Source organism: Lepidochelys kempii, chromosome 28, assembly GCF_965140285.1.
Source record: "Lepidochelys kempii isolate rLepKem1 chromosome 28, rLepKem1.hap1, whole genome shotgun sequence".
Lineage (NCBI taxonomy): Eukaryota > Metazoa > Chordata > Testudines > Cheloniidae > Lepidochelys > Lepidochelys kempii.
In genome coordinates, this window is record NC_136407.1 from 1,663,918 (window position 1) to 1,684,109 (window position 20,192).

Below are 20,192 nucleotides of genomic sequence, written 5' to 3' on the forward strand. Positions count from 1 at the left end.
GAGAGAGCGGGTGAGAACATCCCCCCCCCCCGCCAGTGCCCCTCACTCCTGACCCACAGCCCCCCGCTAGCCCAGCCCTGCCCCCCCCCGCCCTGCCGGTGCCCCTCACTCCTGACCCACAGCCCCCCAGGATATCCCAGCCCTGGGCTCCCTCCAGCCCTCCTGACACCCAGCCTGTCCTAAATGCCTGAATGCAACACCCCAAATCCATTAGCGGGGTGCAGTGAGAGAACACCCCAAAACTGCCAATGATCCGGCGGGGGTAAAATGAACCCTTATGTGTCACCGCACTCCAGACCCCCCCCAAAAAGGAGCCCCCACAAATTCCAAGCTGTTCCCCAAGGCCCCCCGATCACCTCCCTCCCCTTCCGCCCCCCCTCTCTCTGTACCCCAACATATCCAGGCTTCTGCCCCAAAAGAAGCCTCCAAAGCCCCCCAGATCCAACCCTGGAACCATTCGCGCTGCCAAACTGAACTCCCCAAAGGTTATTCCACGCCCCCTAGGGCGCCCCCCAAGAAACTGGATCCCCTGTTTCATAACCCCCCAAGTTTTTATCCTGTGCCCTACACTGAACCCCCAAAGCGTCCTCACATCTCATACAGCACCCAGAAAATCTCATCCCACATCGACCCCCCATATTTATTATCCGCCCTAACTGCCTGCCCCCCAATTTCATCCCAGCCCCCACATCGCACCCCCCAAAGTTTGCACCCAGCCCCCAGATCAATCCCCTCAACCGTTCCAATGCCTTATCCCCCCAAGTCCAAGCTGCACCCCCCAAATCGAGCCCCGGGCCGAGCTGTCCCACCCCCAACTCTGCAGGAACCCCACAAACCTCTCCTTGGGTTTGAGATGCCAGCTTAGAAATCCTCACCCCCACCCTGTCCTGCCCCCGCCTCCCCTCCCCTCAGCCAGCATCTCTGCCCCCCATAACTGGGGTCTGACCCCCACCCCCATTATAAATACCTCGCCATGGGGCGGATGGAAGCTGAGCAGGGAGGGGCGGCTGGGGGGCGCGGGGGTCGTGCATGGGGGTGGGGGGAGGGAGGGAGAGACACCCACCCACACGCCCAGACACACACCCACACACAGACATCCTCCTGACACACACACACAAAAACACACCCAGACACCCACCCACACATACACACACACATCCTCCTGACACACACACACACACCCAAAACACACCCGCACCCAGATACACACACACACACGCCCAGACACACACACACAGAGACATCCTCCTGACACACACACACACAAAAACACACCCATGCCCAGACACCCACACGCCCAACACCAGACACACATACACACACACACATCCTCCTGACACACACACAAAACACACCCGCACCCAGACACACCCACACACACACACAGACATCCTCCTGACACACACACACCAAAACACACCCAGACATCCACACCCACACACAGAAAAACACACACATGCCCGGACACCCACACCCACACACCCAGACACACACCAGAAAAACACACACGCACCAGACACACACACACACACAAAAACACACCCAGACACGCACCCACACACAGAAAACACACCCATGCCCGGACACCCACCCACACACCCACACCCACACACACGCCCAAACACGCAGACACACATACACACACACATCCTCCTGACACACGCACCCAGACACACACACACACAGACAGCCTCCTGACACACACACACACACAAAAACACACCCAGACATCCACACCCACACACAGAAAAACACACACATGCCTGGACACACACACACAAAAACACACCCAGACATCCACACCCACACACAGAAAAACACACACATGCCTGGACACCCACACACCCAAACACCCAGACACACACACACAGACATCCTCCTGACACACCACACCCAGACACAGACACCCCCCCACACAAAAACACACACACACACACACTATGTATACACACACCATGTACACACACAACACACCATGTATACACACAGATAGACACACACACAATGTACACAGAGCACAACATGCATACACACAGCTAAACACAAAAAATGCACGCACACACCCCCCATGTATAACACCTCTAGACACACATACAATGTACACCCACAGCTAGACATGCATGCAACGTACACACAGCTACACACAATATATACACACAGACAACACACACACGCAATGACACAAAGTGTACACCCACAGCTACACAAAACACAGACACCTAGACGCACATTCATCCCCAGAGCCACGTCCAGCAGATCCACACACACACAATGAGAGACACACACTCAGGGCACACACCCAGCCAGACCCACACTCAATGTGAGATCTACACGAGGCTTATACACACACCCCACCCACACAAAATGTGATGTACAGTGTAAACATTTTTAAGAAAGGGGAAAAAAGTGATCTGGGGAATTGTAGGCCTGTTAGTTCGACATCTGTCGGATGCAAGGTCTTGGAAAAAATTTGGAAGGAGAAGGTAGTTAAGGACATGGGAGTCAATGGACAAAATACAACATGGTTTTACAAAAGGTAGATGGTGCCAAACCAACCCGATCTCCTTCGAGAAAGTAACAGATCTTTTTGACAAAGGAAATGCAGTGGATCTAATTGACCTAGATTTCAGGAAGGCGTTTGATACCGTGCCACAGGGGAATTATTAGTTAAATTGGAAAAGATGGGGATCAATAGGAAATTGAAAGCTGGATAAGGAATTGGTTAAAGGGGAGACCACAACGGGTCCTACTGAAAGGTGAACTGCCAGGCTGGAGGGAGGTTACCGGTGGAGTTCCTCAAGGATCGGTTTTGGGACCAATCTTATTTAATCTTTTTATCACTGACCTCGGCACAAAAAGCGGGAGCGCGCTAATAAAGTTTGCGGCTGATACGAAGCTGGGAGGTCTTGCAATTTAGAGAAGGACCGGGATATCCTACAGGAGGATCTGGATGACCTTGTAAACTGGAGTAATAGTAATAGGATGAAATTTAATGGTGAGAAGTGTAAGGTCATGCATTCAGGGATTAATAACAAGAATTTTAGTTATAAGCTGGGGACGCATCAATTAGAAGGAACGGAGGAGGAGAAGGACCTTGGAGTATTGGTTGATCACAGGATGACTATGAGCCGCCAATGTGATATGGCCGTGAACAAAGCTAATGCGGTCTTGGGATGCATCAGGAGAGGTGTTTCCAGTAGGGATAAGGAGGTTTTAGTACCGTTATACAAGGCCCTGGTGAGACCTCACCTGGAATACTGTCTGCCGTTCTGGTCTCCCACGTTTAAGAAGGATGAATTCAAACGGGAACAGGTACAGAGAAGGGCTACGAGGATGATCCGAGGAATGGAAAACTTGTCTTATGAAAGGAGACTCAAGGAGCTTGGCTTGTTTAGCCTAACTAAAGGAAGGTTGAGGGGAGATATGATTGCTCTCCATAAATATATCAGAGGGATAAATACGGGAGAGGGAGAGGAATTATTTAAGCTCAGTACCAATGTGGACACAAGAACAAATGGATATAAACTGGCCACCGGGAAATTTAGACTAGAAATTAGATGAAGGTTTCTAACCATCAGAGGAGTGAAGTTCTGGAACAGCCTTCCAAGGGGAGCAGTGGGGGCAAAAGATCTATCTGGCTTCAAGATTAGACTCGATACGTTTATGGAGGAGATGGTATGATGGGATAACATGGTTTTGGCAATTAAATATTCACGGTAAATAGGCCCAACAGCCTATGATGGGATGTTAGATGGGTGGGATCTGAGTTACTACAGAGACTTCTTTCCTGGGTGTCTGGCTGGTGAATCTTGCCCACATGCTCAGGGTTCAGCTGATCGCCATATCTGGGGTCGGGAAGGAATTTTCCTCCAGGGCAGATTGGCAGAGGCCCTGGGGGTTTTTCGCCTTCCTCTGCAGCGTGGGGCCCGGGTCACTTGCTGGAGGATTCTCTGCTCCTTGAAGTCTTTAATCCACGATTTGAGGACTTCACTAGCTCAGAGATAGGTGTGAAGTTTGTTTTTGTAGGAGCGGGTGGGTGAGATTCTGTGGCCTGCGCTGTGCAGGAGGTCGGACTCGATGACCCTAATGGTCCCTTCGGACCTAAATATCTATGAAACACGCACACACTGAGAGACGGACAAGCTGCCCACTGACACACACTACACACATGGAGACATGTGTGCACCACAACACACCGGGACCCCACAGAAAGACACAATGCTCGCAGATACAAATGTACACACTCACACACCTCTCTCCCAAGGCAGACCCCCCCACCCCAGCCCCCACAAATACTCCCCAGTGGACCCATCGCCCGAGTCCTGCCCGACCAACTTGTGTGGGGATTTCACACACGCCCCCAACCCGACGTACTGCCCCCTACAGCCACACAGCGGCAGCTCTGACCCACCAGCCCCCACTCCCTCCCAGACCCGGGGAGAGAACCCAGGAGTCCTGGCTCCCAGGCCCCGCTGCTCTAACCCACCCGCCCCACTCCCCTCCCAGAGCCAGGGAGAGAACCCAGGAGTCCTGACTCCCAGGCCCCCCTGCTCTAACCCACCTGCCCCCACTCCCACTCCCCAGAGCTGGGGAGAGAACCCAGGCGTCCTGGCTCCCAGCCTCACCGGTCTAACCCACCCGCCCGCACTCCCCTCCCAGAGCAGGGGAGAGAACCCAGGAGTCCTGGCTCCCAGGCCCCCCTGCTCTAACCCACCCCGCCCGCACTCCCCTCCCAGAACTGGGGAGAGAACCCAGGCGTCCTGGCTCCCAGCCCCCCCTGCTCCCCTCCCAGACCCGGGGAGAGAACCCAGGAGTCCTTGTTGCTGGTTTTCTCCTGGTGACTAGTAAATAGTGCTGCGTGTGTGAATTATCCCTCCACAACATGAGTGTGCTCGCACACACCCAGGGGCACACTCAGATACACTCGACACAGACATTCCCCAACCTACACACCCTGGGAAACACACGGCCACACACAGTGCGTCTGACACCCCCAGGCAAGGACACCCTCGCACTGAGCCACACCGTGACACACCTGATGGGACACGTCTGACACACACACTCAGATACACAACTGACCCACCCCCTGGGAAACACTCACGCTGAGATACACATAATGCCACAGCCTCTGACACACCTCTCACACACACACTAAGATACACACTTACGCGTTGAAAGAGACACACACAGGGATCGACTAATGCACACTCTCTCACACACACCCCTTAAGAAACACACATACATGGACTCACAAACACACAGCCACACCCACTGAGATGCACACGCAGACACTGACAGCAAGACACACATTAACACACACCCGATGATACACAGACTGACAACCCCAACACACCCCCAGCCACATCCTCCAACACAAATGCAGTGATACACACTGACCCACACGCACAGATCCACAAACACACACGCAGACTGACAAATGCACGCCCGGACGCACAAACGCACACACAGACCCACAAACACACACGCACTGATACACACTGACCCACACGCACAGATCCACAAACACACACGCACACGCAGACTGACAAATGCACGCCCGGACGCACAAACGCACACACAGACCCACAAACACACACACACTGATACACACTGACCCACACGCACAGATCCACAAACACACACGCAGACTGACAAATGCACGCCCGGACGCACAAACGCACACACAGACCCACAAACACACACACACTGATACACACTGACCCACACAGTCACAGAGAACTAGTGACACACACACCCTGGCACACGAGAGCGGGTCTCTCACACACAGGTCCACACCACACACACACACAGATCTACGGAGATTCACACACACAGCATCACCTAGAGCCACTGACTCACACACACAGAGTGACACACCCAGATCCACCCACCCACACACACACAGATCCATTCACACACACCTCACACAGTGATACACGAATCCACTCACACACACAGAGAGCGACATACACAGATCCACTCACACCCACACACAGAGTGACACATCCACACACACCCAGATCCACTGAGAAGCCCACTCCCAGACAGCCAGCACCCCGACACACCCGCACACAGCGACACACCCAGATCCACTGACACACAAACACAAATCCACTGATACACACAGCGACACACCCAGATCCGTTCTCACACACACAGTGACACACAAACCCGCTCTCTCTCTCTCTCACACACACACACACACACAGAGCGACACACAAATCCACTCTCTCTCTCTCTCTCTCACACACACACACACACACACAGAGTGACACAAAAATCCACTCACACACAGCGGCACACCCAGATCCATTCTCTCTCTCTCTCTCTCACACACACACAGTGATTCACCAATCCACTCTCACACACGGAGCGACACACCCAGATCCACTCTCTCTCTCACACACACACACACAAAAACACACAGTGACACACCCAGATACACACACACACACACAGTGACACACAAATCCACTCACACACAGCGTGACACACCCAGATCCACTCACATGGACACAGCGACACACCCAGATCCATTCTCACACACACCGTGACACAAAAATCCACTCACACACAGCAACACACCCAGATCCACTCTCTCTCTCTCACACACACACAGTGATTCACCAATCCACTCTCACACACAGAGCGACACACCCAGATCCACTCACACGGACACAGCGACACACCCAGATCCATTCTCACACACTCCGTGACACAAAAATCCACTCACACACAGCGTGACACACCCAGATCCACTCACATGGACACAGCGACACACCCAGATCCATTCTCACACACTCCGTGACACAAAAATCCACACACACACAGCGACACACCCAGATCCATTCTCTCTCTCTCACACACACACAGTGATTCACCAATCCACTCTCACACACATTGCGACACACCCAGATCCACTCACATGGACACAGCGACACACCCAGATCCATTCTCACACACTCCGCGACACAGAAATTCACACACACACAGCGACACACCCAGATCCATTCTCACACACACAGCGACACACCCAGATCCATTCTCACACACACAGTGACACACAAATCCGCTCACACACAGCGACACACCCAGATCCACTCACACGGACACAGCGACCCACAGATCCACTCTCTCTCTCTTTCTCACACACCCACAGTGACACCCCCAGACCCACTGAGACGCCCACTCCCAGAAAGCCAGCGCCCCCCTGTCCCCGCGACACACTCGCACGCAGGGGAGGAATTGGGGGAGCGGGTGCGTCGAGGGGGGGCAGGGCTGGGCCGGTGACCCCCTGTGCTGGCCGGGCGCCCCCTGCCCTCCCTTCCTACCTTCATGGGGGAGACGTGGGAGTGGGACACGTAGCCGTGGACGTTCTCGATCTGGGACAAGTTCTTCTCCGAGACGTGGACGAGCTCGGGGGCCTTTACCTGGTTGGGGAGATGCGCCGGGCTCTGCTCCAGGGGCGGGCTGTCCTCATCTTGGTAGCGATATTTCTGGGGGGGGCGACAAGCGTGCGGTGAGCACCCCCTGCTGGCCCCCCCCTGCCCCGCAGCCCCCCCTGCTGGGCCCCTTCTGCCCTGCGGGACCTTCTGCTGACCCCCCTCTGCCCTGCGGCGCCCCCTGCTGGCCCCCTTCTACCCCACTGCATCCCCTGCTGGCCCTTCTCTGCCCTGCAGCACCCCCGGCTGGCCCCTCTGTGCCCCCTGCCAGGTCCCTTCTGCCCCACTGCACCCTCTGCCAGGCCCCCTCTGCCCCACAGCGCCCCCTGCTGGCCCCTCTGCCCCGCGGCGCCCCCTTCTGGGCCCCCCTTGCCCTGCGGCACCCCCTGCTGGCCCCCTTCTGCCCTGCGGTGCCTCCTCCTGGCAAGTGACGCCCCCTGCCGGCCCCTTTCTGCCCCACGGCACCCCTTGGCATCCTCTGTCAACCCCCTCTGCCTCACTGCTTCCTCTGCTGCCCCCCCTGCCCCGCAGCCCCCCCTGCTGGGCCCCTTCCTGCCCTGCGGCACCTTCTGCTGACCCCCCTCTGCCCTGCGGCGCCCCTGCTGGCCCCCTTCTACCCCACTGCATCCCCTGCTGGCCCCTCTCTGCCCTGCAGCACCCCCAGCTGGCCCCTCTGTGCCCCCTGCCAGGTCCCTTCTGCCCCACAGCGCCCCCTGCCAGGTCCCTTCTGCCCCACAGCGCCCCCTGCTGGGCCCCCCTTGCCCTGCAGCACCCCCTGCTGCCCCTCTGCCCCCCACTTCTGGGCCCCCCTTGCTACTGCGGCACCCCCTGCTGGCCCCCTTCTGCCCTGCGGTGCCTCCTCCTGCCAAATGATGCCCCCTGCCGGCCCCTTTCTGCCCCACAGCGCCCTTGGCATCCTCTGTCAACCCCCTCTGCCTCACTGCTTCCTCTGCTGCCCCCCCTGCCCGCAGCCCCCCCTGCTGGGCCCCTTCTGCCCTGCGGCACCTTCTGCTGACCCCCCTCTGCCCTGCGGCGCCCCCTGCTGGCCCCCTTCTACCCACTGCATCCCCTGCTGGCCCCTCTCTGCCCTGCAGGCACCCCAGCTGGCCCCTCTGTGCCCCCTGCCAGGTCCCTTCTGCCCACAGCGCCCCTGCCAGGTCCCTTCTGCCCCACAGCGCCCCCTGCTGGGCCCCCTTGCCCTGCAGCACCCCCTGCTGGCCCCTCTGCCCCCCACTTCTGGGCCCCCCTTGCCCTGCGGCACCCCCTGCTGGCCCCCTTCTGCCCTGCGGTGCCTCCTCCTGCCAAATGATGCCCCCTGCCGGCCCCTTTCTGCCCCACAGCGCCCCTTGGCATCCTCTGTCAACCCCCTCTGCCTCACGGCTTCCTCTGCTGGCCCCCATCTACCCCACAGTGCCCCCTGCCTGGCCCACTTCTGCCCAGCAGCACTCCTGCTGACCCCTATCTGCCCCACAGCACCCCTGCTGGCCCCATCTGCCCTGTGGCGTCCTCTGCTGGCCCCCTTCTGCCCTGCAGTGCCTCCTCCTGCCAAGTGGTGCCCCCTGCTGGCCCCTTTCTGCACCACAGTGCCCTCTTGGCATCCTCTGTCGACCCCCTCTGCCCACAGCGTCCTCTGCTGGCCCCCATCTACCTCACGGTGCCCCATGCTGGCCCCCTTCTGGCCCGTGGAGCCCCCTGCTGGCCTCCCTCTGCTCCACACTGCATGGTGCCCCTGCTGGCCCCCCTCCGCCCCTGCCACACAGCGACCCCCGCTGGCTTCCTGCCTCCCCTCCGACATACAGCGCCTCCTAGTGCTGCAATTGGATAGTGGGGTTCAGCACGGACTCAGCGGGACAGCGCCCACACACCCCCCCGGACTCACACACACACACTCCCAGATGCTCTAAACACACAGCCTATCACACTAAAACACCCCAACATCTCCACAGCGACAAAGACACCCCTTCCCCTCGGCCCCTCCCTGCCCCCCAAATCGCCGGCGCCCCCACCAAGCACCCTTTTACCACAGGGAGGGGGGTTTACACCCCAGTTCTAATCTGCACTTAAAATAGCGGGTTCAACCGCCCTGCCTAGAGTCACGATCGGGGCGGGGGGGGGAGCCGCCATTGTGCCCGGCGCTGCACAGAGTGAGAGACACCCCATGCCCTGAACAGCTCACATTCTAAACAGACAGCCGGTGGGATGGGAAACTGAGGCAGGGGACTTGCCCCTGGTTACACGACAAGCCATGGCACCCCAGCTTCCTGAACCCCAGACTGGTGGGGTTCAGGACACCCTAAAGAACCAGGTATCATCAGTCGACACTTCGAGTCTCCCCCGGTTTTGAATCCCCCTTGCGAAAAAACACCACGCAGTAGAGAGCCAGAAAATGTATCCCGAGCAGGAGCTCAGGGCTTCCGCGGGAGTTAGCTCATTATTTTGTTAATGAAGCAAACGGGCCCAACATAATTAGCATTGTTCCCCACCGGAAAACTTCCATGGACAATGAATCAGGGAAACTGGTTTGAACCGTTCGCAAAATGAGACCCAACCCGGCCATCCACCCTCCCTAATGTTCTCTGGCATGCCACGCTGGGGGCAAACACGGCCACATGGATTTTGCTAGGCCTGCAAAATCAACCCTCGCCATTTTCCTATGCTGTAAGAAAGCGTAAATTTGTCCCGAGCGAGAGCTCAGGCCCCTCTCTGGAGTTAGCTCGTTATTTTGTTAATTAAGAAGAAGAGACAAAATCATTAGTGCTCTTTTTCATAAGCGAATCCTCTCACCCAACAACCAACAGGTCAACCCATTTTCGGTGGCTTAGGACTGGGATACAACCCAGCCGTCGGCCCCCGGCAATGGTCCCTGCATATGAAATTGGGGGCCAACAGGATGGATATTCCTAGTCTGGGGATATTGAGTCTCACCATTTTTGGACCATATCGACCTTAAAAACTCTGTACAGTGGAGAGCCAGAAATCTGGATCTCGGGTGTTCCTGGAGTGAGCGTGTTCTTTGGCTCGTTAACACAAGACGAGAAAAATAACGAACAGAGTGCATCATACCTGAATTCTACCCCGCAACGGTTCTCGGATAATATGGGAACCGGCATCGTGATGCCGAATAGAAGGATAGAGTACACAGGTGCATGCCTAAGTCTTTTTGTAAGAAGGGAAGGGAGCCGTTTGTCAGACCCCACCCAATATCCTGCATTCTTTGGAAAGCTAATCGCTAATTTTTGGAGACTAAGAGAGAGCTGAGTCCTTCTGAAATTCCAGCCCGGCTAATTTCAACACAAACCAGCGTCCAACAAACGGAAAACCACACACGTAGACCAGCTGACCCCATTTGGCAAGCCGCCACTCACGGCAAAGACCACTCAACGCAACGATGCCAACAGAAGTCTGACTCAATGCAGAGACGACCCAACACAAACTCCAGTACCAAGATGACCCAACATGAAGAGGACCCAACGCAAGGACAACTCAGCGTGAAGATGATCAACCAACAAGGCGGAAGATTGAATTTACAGGGCTCAAGGAGTCCAATGCTAGTCAACATCTGTGTCAATGATCTGGAGGAAAATGATGGGGAATTCATAGATCCATAGGCCTGAAGAGACCTTTAGATCATCTAATCTGACCTCCTGTGTAATGCAGGCCATTGAATTTCCCCCAGTTCCCCCTGTATTGAGCCCAATAACTTGTGTTTAGCTAAAGCAACAAGGTTGAACAAGGACAAGTGCAGAGTCCTGCACTCAGGAAGGGAGAATCCCAGGCATCGCTACAGACTAGGGACCGAATGCCTTGGCAGCAGTTCTGCAGAAAAGGACCTAGGGGTGACAGTGGACGAGAAGCTGGATATGAGTCAGCAGTGTGCCGTTGTTGCCAAGAAGGCCAATGGCATTTTGGGATATATAAGTAGGGGCATTGCCAGCAGATCGAGGGACGTGATCGTTCACCTCTATTCGACATCGGTGAGGCCTCATCTGGAGTACTGTGTCCAGTTTTGGGCCCCACACTACAAGAAGGATGTGGAAAAATTGGAAAACGTCCAGCGGAGGACAACAAAAATGATTAGGGGGCTGGAACGCATGAGTTATGAGGACAGGCTGAAGGAACTGGGATTATTTAGTCTGCAGAAGAGAAGAGTGAGGGGGGATTTGATCGCTGCTTTCAACTACCTAAAGGGGGGTCCCAAAGAGGATGGATCTAGACTGTTCTCAGTGGTAGCTGATGACAGAACAAGGAGCAATGGTCTCACGTTGCCGTGGGGGAGGTCTAGGTTGGATATTAGGAAAAACTTTTTCACGAGGAGGGGGGTGAAGCACTGGAATGGGTTCCCCAGGGAGGTGGTGGAATCTCCATCCTTAGAGGTTTTTAAGGCCTGGCTTGACAAAGCCCTGGCTGGGATGATTTAGTTGGGGATGGGTCCTGCTTTGAGCAGGGGGTTGGACTAGATACCTCCTGAGGTCCCTTCCAACCCTGATCTTCTATGAGTCTATGAAAGCATCTTCCAGAAAGAGCATCACTGGAAGCCATCAGGAGATGGCGAATCCACCCCTTCCCTTGGGAGTTGGTTCCAATGGCTACTCCCCCTGACTGTTAAAAATCAGTGCCTTATTCCCTGTTTGAATTTGTCGAGCTTTCACTTGTAGCCTTGGTTTTAGTTCTACCTGTCTCCCCCAGGTTCAAGAGCCCTTTGGTACTTTGGATTTTGATCCCTGTAACCAGGTCACCCCACAATTGTTCTTTTCGGAAAAGCTAAACAGAGGGAGCACCTTCAGTGTAAGGCATCTTCTCCAATCTGCTGATCATCTTTCTGGCTCTTCTCTAAGCTTCTGTGCGGCCAAATCACAGCACCTGTTCTTGGTTTCTGCCCAACTTGCCCTCCAATCCAGTTCCCTCTGTGTAAGGGTCCTCCTCTTTGCTATCCACGCCACCAGTGGTTGGACCATCTGGTGACTCTCCAAATCAGCATAAAGATGACCCAACACAAAGACCACCCAACACAAAGACCACCCAAAGCAATGACCCAATATGAAGATGACCCAATGCAATGGTGAGTCAGCACAAAGACCACCCCACACAAAGACCCAATGCAAAGATAACGCAAAGACCACCAAACGCAGACCCAACATAAAGACGACCCAACGCAACAGAGCAAAGACCAACCAGCACAGAGATCTAATGGAAAGATAATGCAAAGATCACCCAACGCAAAGACCCAACACAGGGACAACCCGTTGCAGAGGTAACTCAGTGCAAAGACCCAACACAAATACGACCTGAAGTGTCCCGCCTAAAACCTCCTTTTAGAGTTTTTGACAAACTGTTTTCCCGTCTCCCCTGTGAAGCGTCCCTGCTTCTCATGGGAAAGTTCAATGTTTTATTGGAAAACTCAATGCCCAGACTCTGAAAAAATTGGCCGGGAGGGGGGGAGGAATGCTGCCATGAGTAGCTCATGAGAGTTGGCGTTCAGGTGCTGATTCTGGGGTTCCCCAACTGGGCTATTTCTCCCATGATGCACCACAGTGAGGGCCATCCATGATGGCATGGGAAGAGGGGGGAAACGCGGTGCATTGTGGGAGATATATCCAGCCAGGGAGGAGGGGCTAAAGAGGAGCATGGGCCCTGTCATCAACAGCTCCCAGGAAGAATTTCCGAATTGAAACAACAACGCAAGGACTGCGGTAAGGTCATGCCGGATAAAAAAGAGAAGCATGGGACCCCAAATCAACAGAGCACAACTGGTTTGTTGAAAATTACACCTAATTGGCAGACAAGATAATGAAGACTTGGGCTATTCCACCCATCCCGTCCTTTAGGGGTTCTTAAAAGAAAAGACTTTGGGGGAGAAATCTGCCGACAAACACTGCAGCAAACTTCACCATCATGGCGGCCGACCCACCATCTCCTAGGACCCATAACACTGTTGGGTTTGCGAGATCAAAGTGAAGAAAACCATACAAACCGACTACCTGACCCCATTCCCCAAGCTGCAACCCAACAAAAAGACGGCCCAACACAAAGGCCACCTAACACAAGGACAACCCAATGCAACGACCCAACATAAGGATGACCCACCACAAAGACAAATCAATGCAAAGACGACCCAACACGATGACCCAACATAAGGAGGGTCCAACGCAAAGACAACCCAACACAAAGACCCAACATAAGCATGACCCAACACAGAGACAACCCAATGTGAAGGCAACCCAACACAAAAATGACCCAATACAAAGACCCAATGTAAAGACAATCCAACACAATGACCCAACATAAGGATGGCCCAATGCAAAGACAACCCAATGTGAAGATGACCCAAAACAAAAACCCATTGCAAAGACGACTCAATGCAAAGGCGACCTACTGCAAGGACGACTCAGTGCAAGGACAACCCAACACAAAGACCCAACATAAGCATGACCCAACACAGAGACAACCCAATGTGAAGACAACCCAACACAAAAATGACCCAATACAAAGACCCAATGTAAAGACAACCCAACACAATGACCCAACATAAGGATGGCCCAATGCAAAGACAACCCAATGTGAAGATGACCCAAAACAAAAACCCATTGCAAAGACGACCCAATGCAAAGGCGACCTACTGCAAGGACGACTCAGTGCAAGGACAACCCAACACAAAGACCCAACATAAGCATGACCCAACACAGAGACAACCCAATGTGAAGACGACCCAACACAAAAATAACTCAACACAAAGATCCAATGCAAAGACAACCCAACACAAAGGTGAGCCAATGCAAAGTCCCAAAATAAAGATGGCCCAACACAAAGATGACCCAAAACAACCCCTACTGTCTTCTCGGTTCCCAGGATCTACTCATAGCACCATTAGCCCCGCAAGATCAGAGTGAAGAAACAACACAAACATACTAGCCGACCCCATTCCTCAAGTGGCCACCCAAGGGAAAGACCACCCGAGGCAAACACCCAACACCATAGGTGCTGACTTTCTAATGTGCCGGGGTGGGGGGGTGCTCCCCCTGGCTCTGCCCCAGGCCCTCCTCTACTCCACCCCTTCCCCCAAGACCACACCCCTACCCTGCCTCTTCCCAACCCCGCCCTGCCTCTTCCTGCCCCATTACATCCCCTCCCATGGGCACACCCCATCCCTGCTCCTCCCCCTCCACCCCAGTGCGTCCTGCAAGCCGTGGAACAGCTGATCCGCAGCAGGCGGGAGGCGATAGGAGGAGGGCAAGGCGCTGATCGGCAGGGCCACCGGTGGACGGGAGGCGCTGGGGTGGGGGAAAGCTGATGGGGGGCTGCTGGTGGGTGCTCAGCACCCACCTTTTCCCCCCCATGGTTTCTCCAGCGGTGGAGCACCCACAAAGTCCGCGCCTATGCCCAACACAACACATTGACCTGCCCCATCCGGGCCAAGAGACGGACCCAGAGGGAAGGAACAGAACAGGGAATCATCAAGTGATCCATCCCCTGTCGCCCATTCCCACCTTCTGGCAAACAGAGGCCAGGGACAACATCCCTGCCCAGCCTGGCTATTAGCCATCGATGGACCCATCCTCCAAGAACTTCTCTAGTTCTTTTTTGACCCCTGTTCTAGCCCTGGCCTTCACAACATCCTCTGGCGAGGAGTTCCCCAGGTTGACTGTGTGTTGCGTGAAGAAATACTTCCTTTTGTGTGTTTCATTCCAGCCACGAGGCTGCAAGTGAGAGGCATTTTCTCTCCTCGCTGGCCGTTTCCCTCCCCCTCCTGTGCGGGTTTGTCTTGTTTTGGCCTCACAGGAAACGGGATCGGACTTTAGCTCCAGCCCGGCTCAATCTTCTGCGTGTTCCCCGCAAAAGGACAGTTATTACTATCTTTAATCCCGGCTAAAAGACGGTCAGACAAGAGATTTTTTCCGGCTAAAGGGGCAGGGAACACGGGATGTTGGCAAAATTAAAGCCTTACTTAATACTCGACCTTGCCAGTGTTTCAACTGGTTTCCCAGCTTGTGAATAGAGGGGGTTTATCCGGGCGTTTGCTGGGGGGACAACGCAGGCCGGGGTTTTTGGACCCCTAAAGCTTCTCTCCGGCTGTTTAGTGGGGGGACAGTTTTGGTGTCACCGTAACCCCTTTGGGACCATCCGAATCAACGCCACCGATTCCCAGTGGATGGGGCCGGGCGCTACACAGACCCCCAGTGTGCAACAGGATAACGACACAAAGGGCTGGAGGGGAAACTGAGGCAGGGAGTCAGGGCAGAACCGAGAATTGGATTTCAAGGTCCTGATGCCCCTCCCAGAGCTGGGGAGAGAACCCAGGAGTCCTGGCTTCCAGCCCCTCCTGCTCTAACCCACCTGACCCCACTCCCCTCCCATAATACACATTAACCCCAAGAACTGCCCCCCCTTCACACTCCATCTTTGACCTGCTGCCAGGACAGACGGAGAAGAGGGGAACCCCTAGGATAAGGAAATGATGGGAAGGGGGCTGCAGGTCGGGAGTGAGGGCAACGGCAGAGTTGGGGAGCCCGGGGCAGGGATAGCAAGGTCTCTCCCCCGCCCCCCACACTGGCCTGCCCCATGTGGTTCCCACCCAGCTTCCCTGGTCTCAGCGGATTAATTCCCTTAATCCCCGACGCGCAGGCCTCCAGGACAGGCTAAGGACACAGAAGCCAAGACTGAACATGGCTTGGAAACTGCCCTGCCCCCTAACCCAGCCCCACAGAGCCCCCGAACCCAGCCCCACAGAGCCTTCCAGCCTCCAGAGGCCCCTAACCCAGCCCCCACAGCCCCTACCCCCTAACCCAGATCCCATAAGCCCTCTGCTCCAGCCCCACAGAGCCCCCCAGCCCAGCAGCCCCCAACTCAGCCCTCCAGAGCCTTCCAACCTGGCGGGGAAGAGGGGGGGAAGCTGGGGGTCAAATTCAATTTCCAGCCAGTATCCAGCATCTGACCCCAGTGACTTTCCTAAGAAACCGCCGCTCGGCCGGTACCCGTGTCCCAGCCGGACCGGTACCAGAAGCAGGCCCAAGCCGTCCCAGCCCCGGGCCCAGTCAGGCTCGGCTCCGTGTGCCCTTAGCCGACGCAGCGCCAGACCCCCAGACGGCAGGGTCACCCCAGAACCCGAACCCACCCGGATCAGAACCGGGGCCCTCAGCACATCCCCCCCGCGCCCCCCAGGGACCCAACTCCACCCCCCGCCTCGTTCCCCTCCAGGCTCACACTCCCCTCCCCCCAAGTCCCCTGTCTTCCAGCCCCCCCCACTCAAACCTGCACCCCCCCCAGATTCCAATTCACCCCCCTCTGCTCCGCTCCCCCCTCCCAGCCCAGCCCGGTCCCCTTCCCTTACGATCCACTGCCCACCCCCCCTCGCTGGGTCTCAGCCCCCCGACCCATCAGACTCCCCACCTTAGTCCCCCCCCAAGGCCCCCCCCCGCGGTACCTTGCACCCAAACATCAGGGACAGGGTCCGGTTGCTGCAAATGACTTTGCATTGGCACACGACGGGGGGGAAGCACCCCAGCTTCCTGAAGGGGGGGGACACGGCGTTCAGCCCCATGGCTCCCCCCCCGGCTCCGCGGCGCCCCCTACCGGCCCCTCCCCCCCACGCCGGGGCGGGGCGGGCCCCCCCCCCGCCCGCCGCCCGCCGCCTCCCTCCCTGCGCCGGGCGCGGAGCCTCTGGTCGGTTCGGTGTCCTTCGAGTGATCTTCGCCCCCCCGCTCCCCCCCGCGGCCGGTCCTCCCCCCACAGCCCTCCCCTTCGGCCCTCCCCCTCCCCTCACTTCCTCCCCTTCCCTCCCTCCCCTTCAGCCCTCCCTGCTTCCCCCTCCCTCCCCTCACTTCTTCCCCCCCAGCCCTCCCCTTCATCCCTCCCCCCGTCACCCTCCCCCGCTGCTCCCTCCCTTCCTCCCCCCCAGCCCTCCCCTTCATCCCTCCCCCTCCCTCCCTGCTTCCCCCTCCCCTCCCTTCATCCCTCCCCCTCCCTCCCTCCCCTTCATCCCTACCCCCCCAGCCCTCCTCTTCAGCCCTGCCCCCTTCCTCCTTCCGTTCCTCCCCCGCTCTGCCTTAATCTCTCTCCATCCCTCCGTCTCCCCCCACATCCCTCCCCCTTCCTCCTTCCCTCCATCCCCCTCCCCTTCTCCTTCCCCCCAGCCCACCCCTTCCTCCCTCCCCCTCCCCCCCCCGCGGAGCCCCCCGCCCCGCTCCCTGCCCCACAGCGCCCCCTAGCGCCGCCCTGGGGCCAATGAATATCATGGTATTTCGAGACCTCAACCACCAGACTGGGTTTAGTAAATACACAGAGACAGAAGGAGGCATCCTGAAAGACGTCTAGGAGCTGTACGTCATGGACAATAGACAGAGAGTGTGGGTCTGGGGATGGACAGATAGATAGATAGATAGAGGGGGCATAGGGGGATAGATGGATGGATGGGGACAGATAGACAGAGGGGGTGGATGGGGATGGATCGATAGATAGATAGAGAGGGAGGGAGGGAGGGGGTGGGTGGGGATGGATCGATAGAGAGGGAGGGAGGGAGGGGGTGGGTGGGGATAGATAGAGGGGGTGGATGGGGATGGATCGGGAGGGAGGGAGGGGGTGGGTGGGGATAGATAGAGGGGGTGGATGGGGATGGATCGGGAGGGAGGGAGGGAGGGGGTGGGTGGGGATAGATAGAGGGGGTGGATGAGGATGGATCGATAGGGAGGGAGGGAGGGAGGGGGTGGGTGGGGATAGATAGAGGGGGTGGATGGGGATGGATCGATAGGGAGGGAGGGAGGGAGGGAGGGGGTGGGTGGGGATAGATAGAGGGGGTGGATGGGGATGATCGATAGGGAGGGAGGGAGGGAGGGGGTGGGTGGGGATAGATAGAGGGGGTGGATGGGGATGGATCGATAGAGAGGGAGGGAGGGGGTGGGTGGGGATAGATAGAGGGGGTGGATGGGGATGGATCGATAGGGAGGGAGGGAGGGAGGGGGTGGGTGGGGATAGATGGAGGGGGTGGATGGGGATGGATCGAGAGGGAGGGAGGGAGGGAGGGAGGGGGTGGGTGGGGATAGATGGAGGGGGTGGATGGGGATGGATCGATAGGGAGGGAGGGAGGGGGTGGGTGGGGATAGATGGAGGGGGTGGATGGGGATGGATCGATAGGGAGGGAGGGAGGGAGGGAGGGGGTGGATGGGGATAGATGGAGGGGGTGGATGGGGATGGATCGATAGGGAGGGAGGGAGGGAGGGAGGGAGGGGGTGGATGGGGATAGATGGAGGGGGTGGATGGGGATGGATCGATAGGGAGGGAGGGAGGGGGTGGATGGGGATAGATGGAGGGGGTGGATGGGGATGGATCGATAGGGAGGGGGTGGGTGGGGATAGATAGAGGGGGTGGATGGGGATGGATCGATAGGGAGGGGGTGGGTGGGGATAGATAGAGGGGGTGGATGGGGATGGATCGATAGGGAGGGATGGAGGGAGGGGGTGGGTGGGGATAGATAGAGGGGGTGGATGGGGATGGATCGATAGGGAGGGAGGGAGGGGGTGGGGATAGATAGAGGGGGTGGATGGGGATGGATCGATAGGGAGGGAGGGAGGGGGTGGGTGGGGATAGATAGAGGGGGTGGATGGGGATGGATCGATAGGGAGGGAGGGAGGGAGGGGGTGGGTGGGGATAGATGGAGGGGGTGGATGGGGATGGATCGAGAGGGAGGGAGGGAGGGAGGGAGGGGGTGGGTGGGGATAGATGGAGGGGGTGGATGGGGATGGATCGATAGGGAGGGAGGGAGGGGGTGGGTGGGGATAGATGGAGGGGGTGGATGGGGATGGATCGATAGGGAGGGAGGGAGGGAGGGAGGGGGTGGATGGGGATAGATGGAGGGGGTGGATGGGGATGGATCGATAGGGAGGGAGGGAGGGAGGGAGGGAGGGGGTGGATGGGGATAGATGGAGGGGGTGGATGGGGATGGATCGATAGGGAGGGAGGGAGGGGGTGGATGGGGATAGATGGAGGGGGTGGATGGGGATGGATCGATAGGGAGGGGGGTGGGTGGGGATAGATAGAGGGGGTGGATGGGGATGGATCGATAGGGAGGGATGGAGGGAGGGGGTGGGTGGGGATAGATAGAGGGGGTGGATGGGGATGGATCGATAGGGAGGGAGGGAGGGGGTGGGGATAGATAGAGGGGGTGGATGGGGATGGATCGGGAGGGAGGGAGGGAGGGGGTGGATGGGGATGGATCGATAGAGAGGGAGGGAGGGGGTGGGTGGGGATAGATAGAGGGGGTGGATGGGGATGGATCGAGAGGGAGGGAGGGAGGGGGTGGGTGGGGATAGATAGAGGGGGTGGATGGGGATGGATCGATAGAGAGGGAGGGAGGGAGTGGGGTGCACAGGGATAGATAAATGGTGTGTAGTGTGGAGTCACCTGGGGGAAATGCCACCCAGCCGGAGCCCGCACCCCGAACCCCAGGTTGGAACCCCCTCCCACACCCAAATTCCTCCCTCAGCCTGCACCCCCTCCTGCACCCCCTCCCACACCGAAATTCCTCCCTCAGCCTGCACCCCCTCCTGCACCCCCTCCCACACCCAAATTCCTCCCTCAGCCTGCACCCCCCGTCCTGCACCCCCTCCCACACCCAAATTCCTCCCTCAGCCTGCACCCCCTCCTGCACCCCCTCCCACACCCAAATTCCTCCCTCAGCCTGCACCCCCCGTCCTGCACCCCCTCCCGCACCCAAACTCCCTCCTGGAGCCCACCCCCCGTCCTGCACCCCAACCTCCTGCC

General features: G+C 57.4%; 1 protein-coding gene across 7 annotated transcripts in view; it reads right to left on the reverse strand.

Moving 5' to 3' along the window:
- The window catches only part of DLG4 (discs large MAGUK scaffold protein 4), a 97,825-nt gene that overhangs the window by 40,735 nt on the left and 36,898 nt on the right, over positions 1-20,192 (reverse strand). For 3 of the 7 annotated variants that reach the window (XM_078851001.1, XM_078850999.1, XM_078851000.1), the window contains exon 2: positions 7,332-7,496. In XM_078851001.1, the coding sequence (XP_078707127.1) occupies positions 7,332-7,496 (165 nt within the window). Of the gene's footprint in view, positions 1-7,331; positions 7,497-16,860; positions 16,969-20,192 lie in introns of those variants that run through there. The other 4 variants (XM_078851003.1, XM_078851002.1, XM_078851006.1 and 1 more) reach the window with 3 other exon arrangements.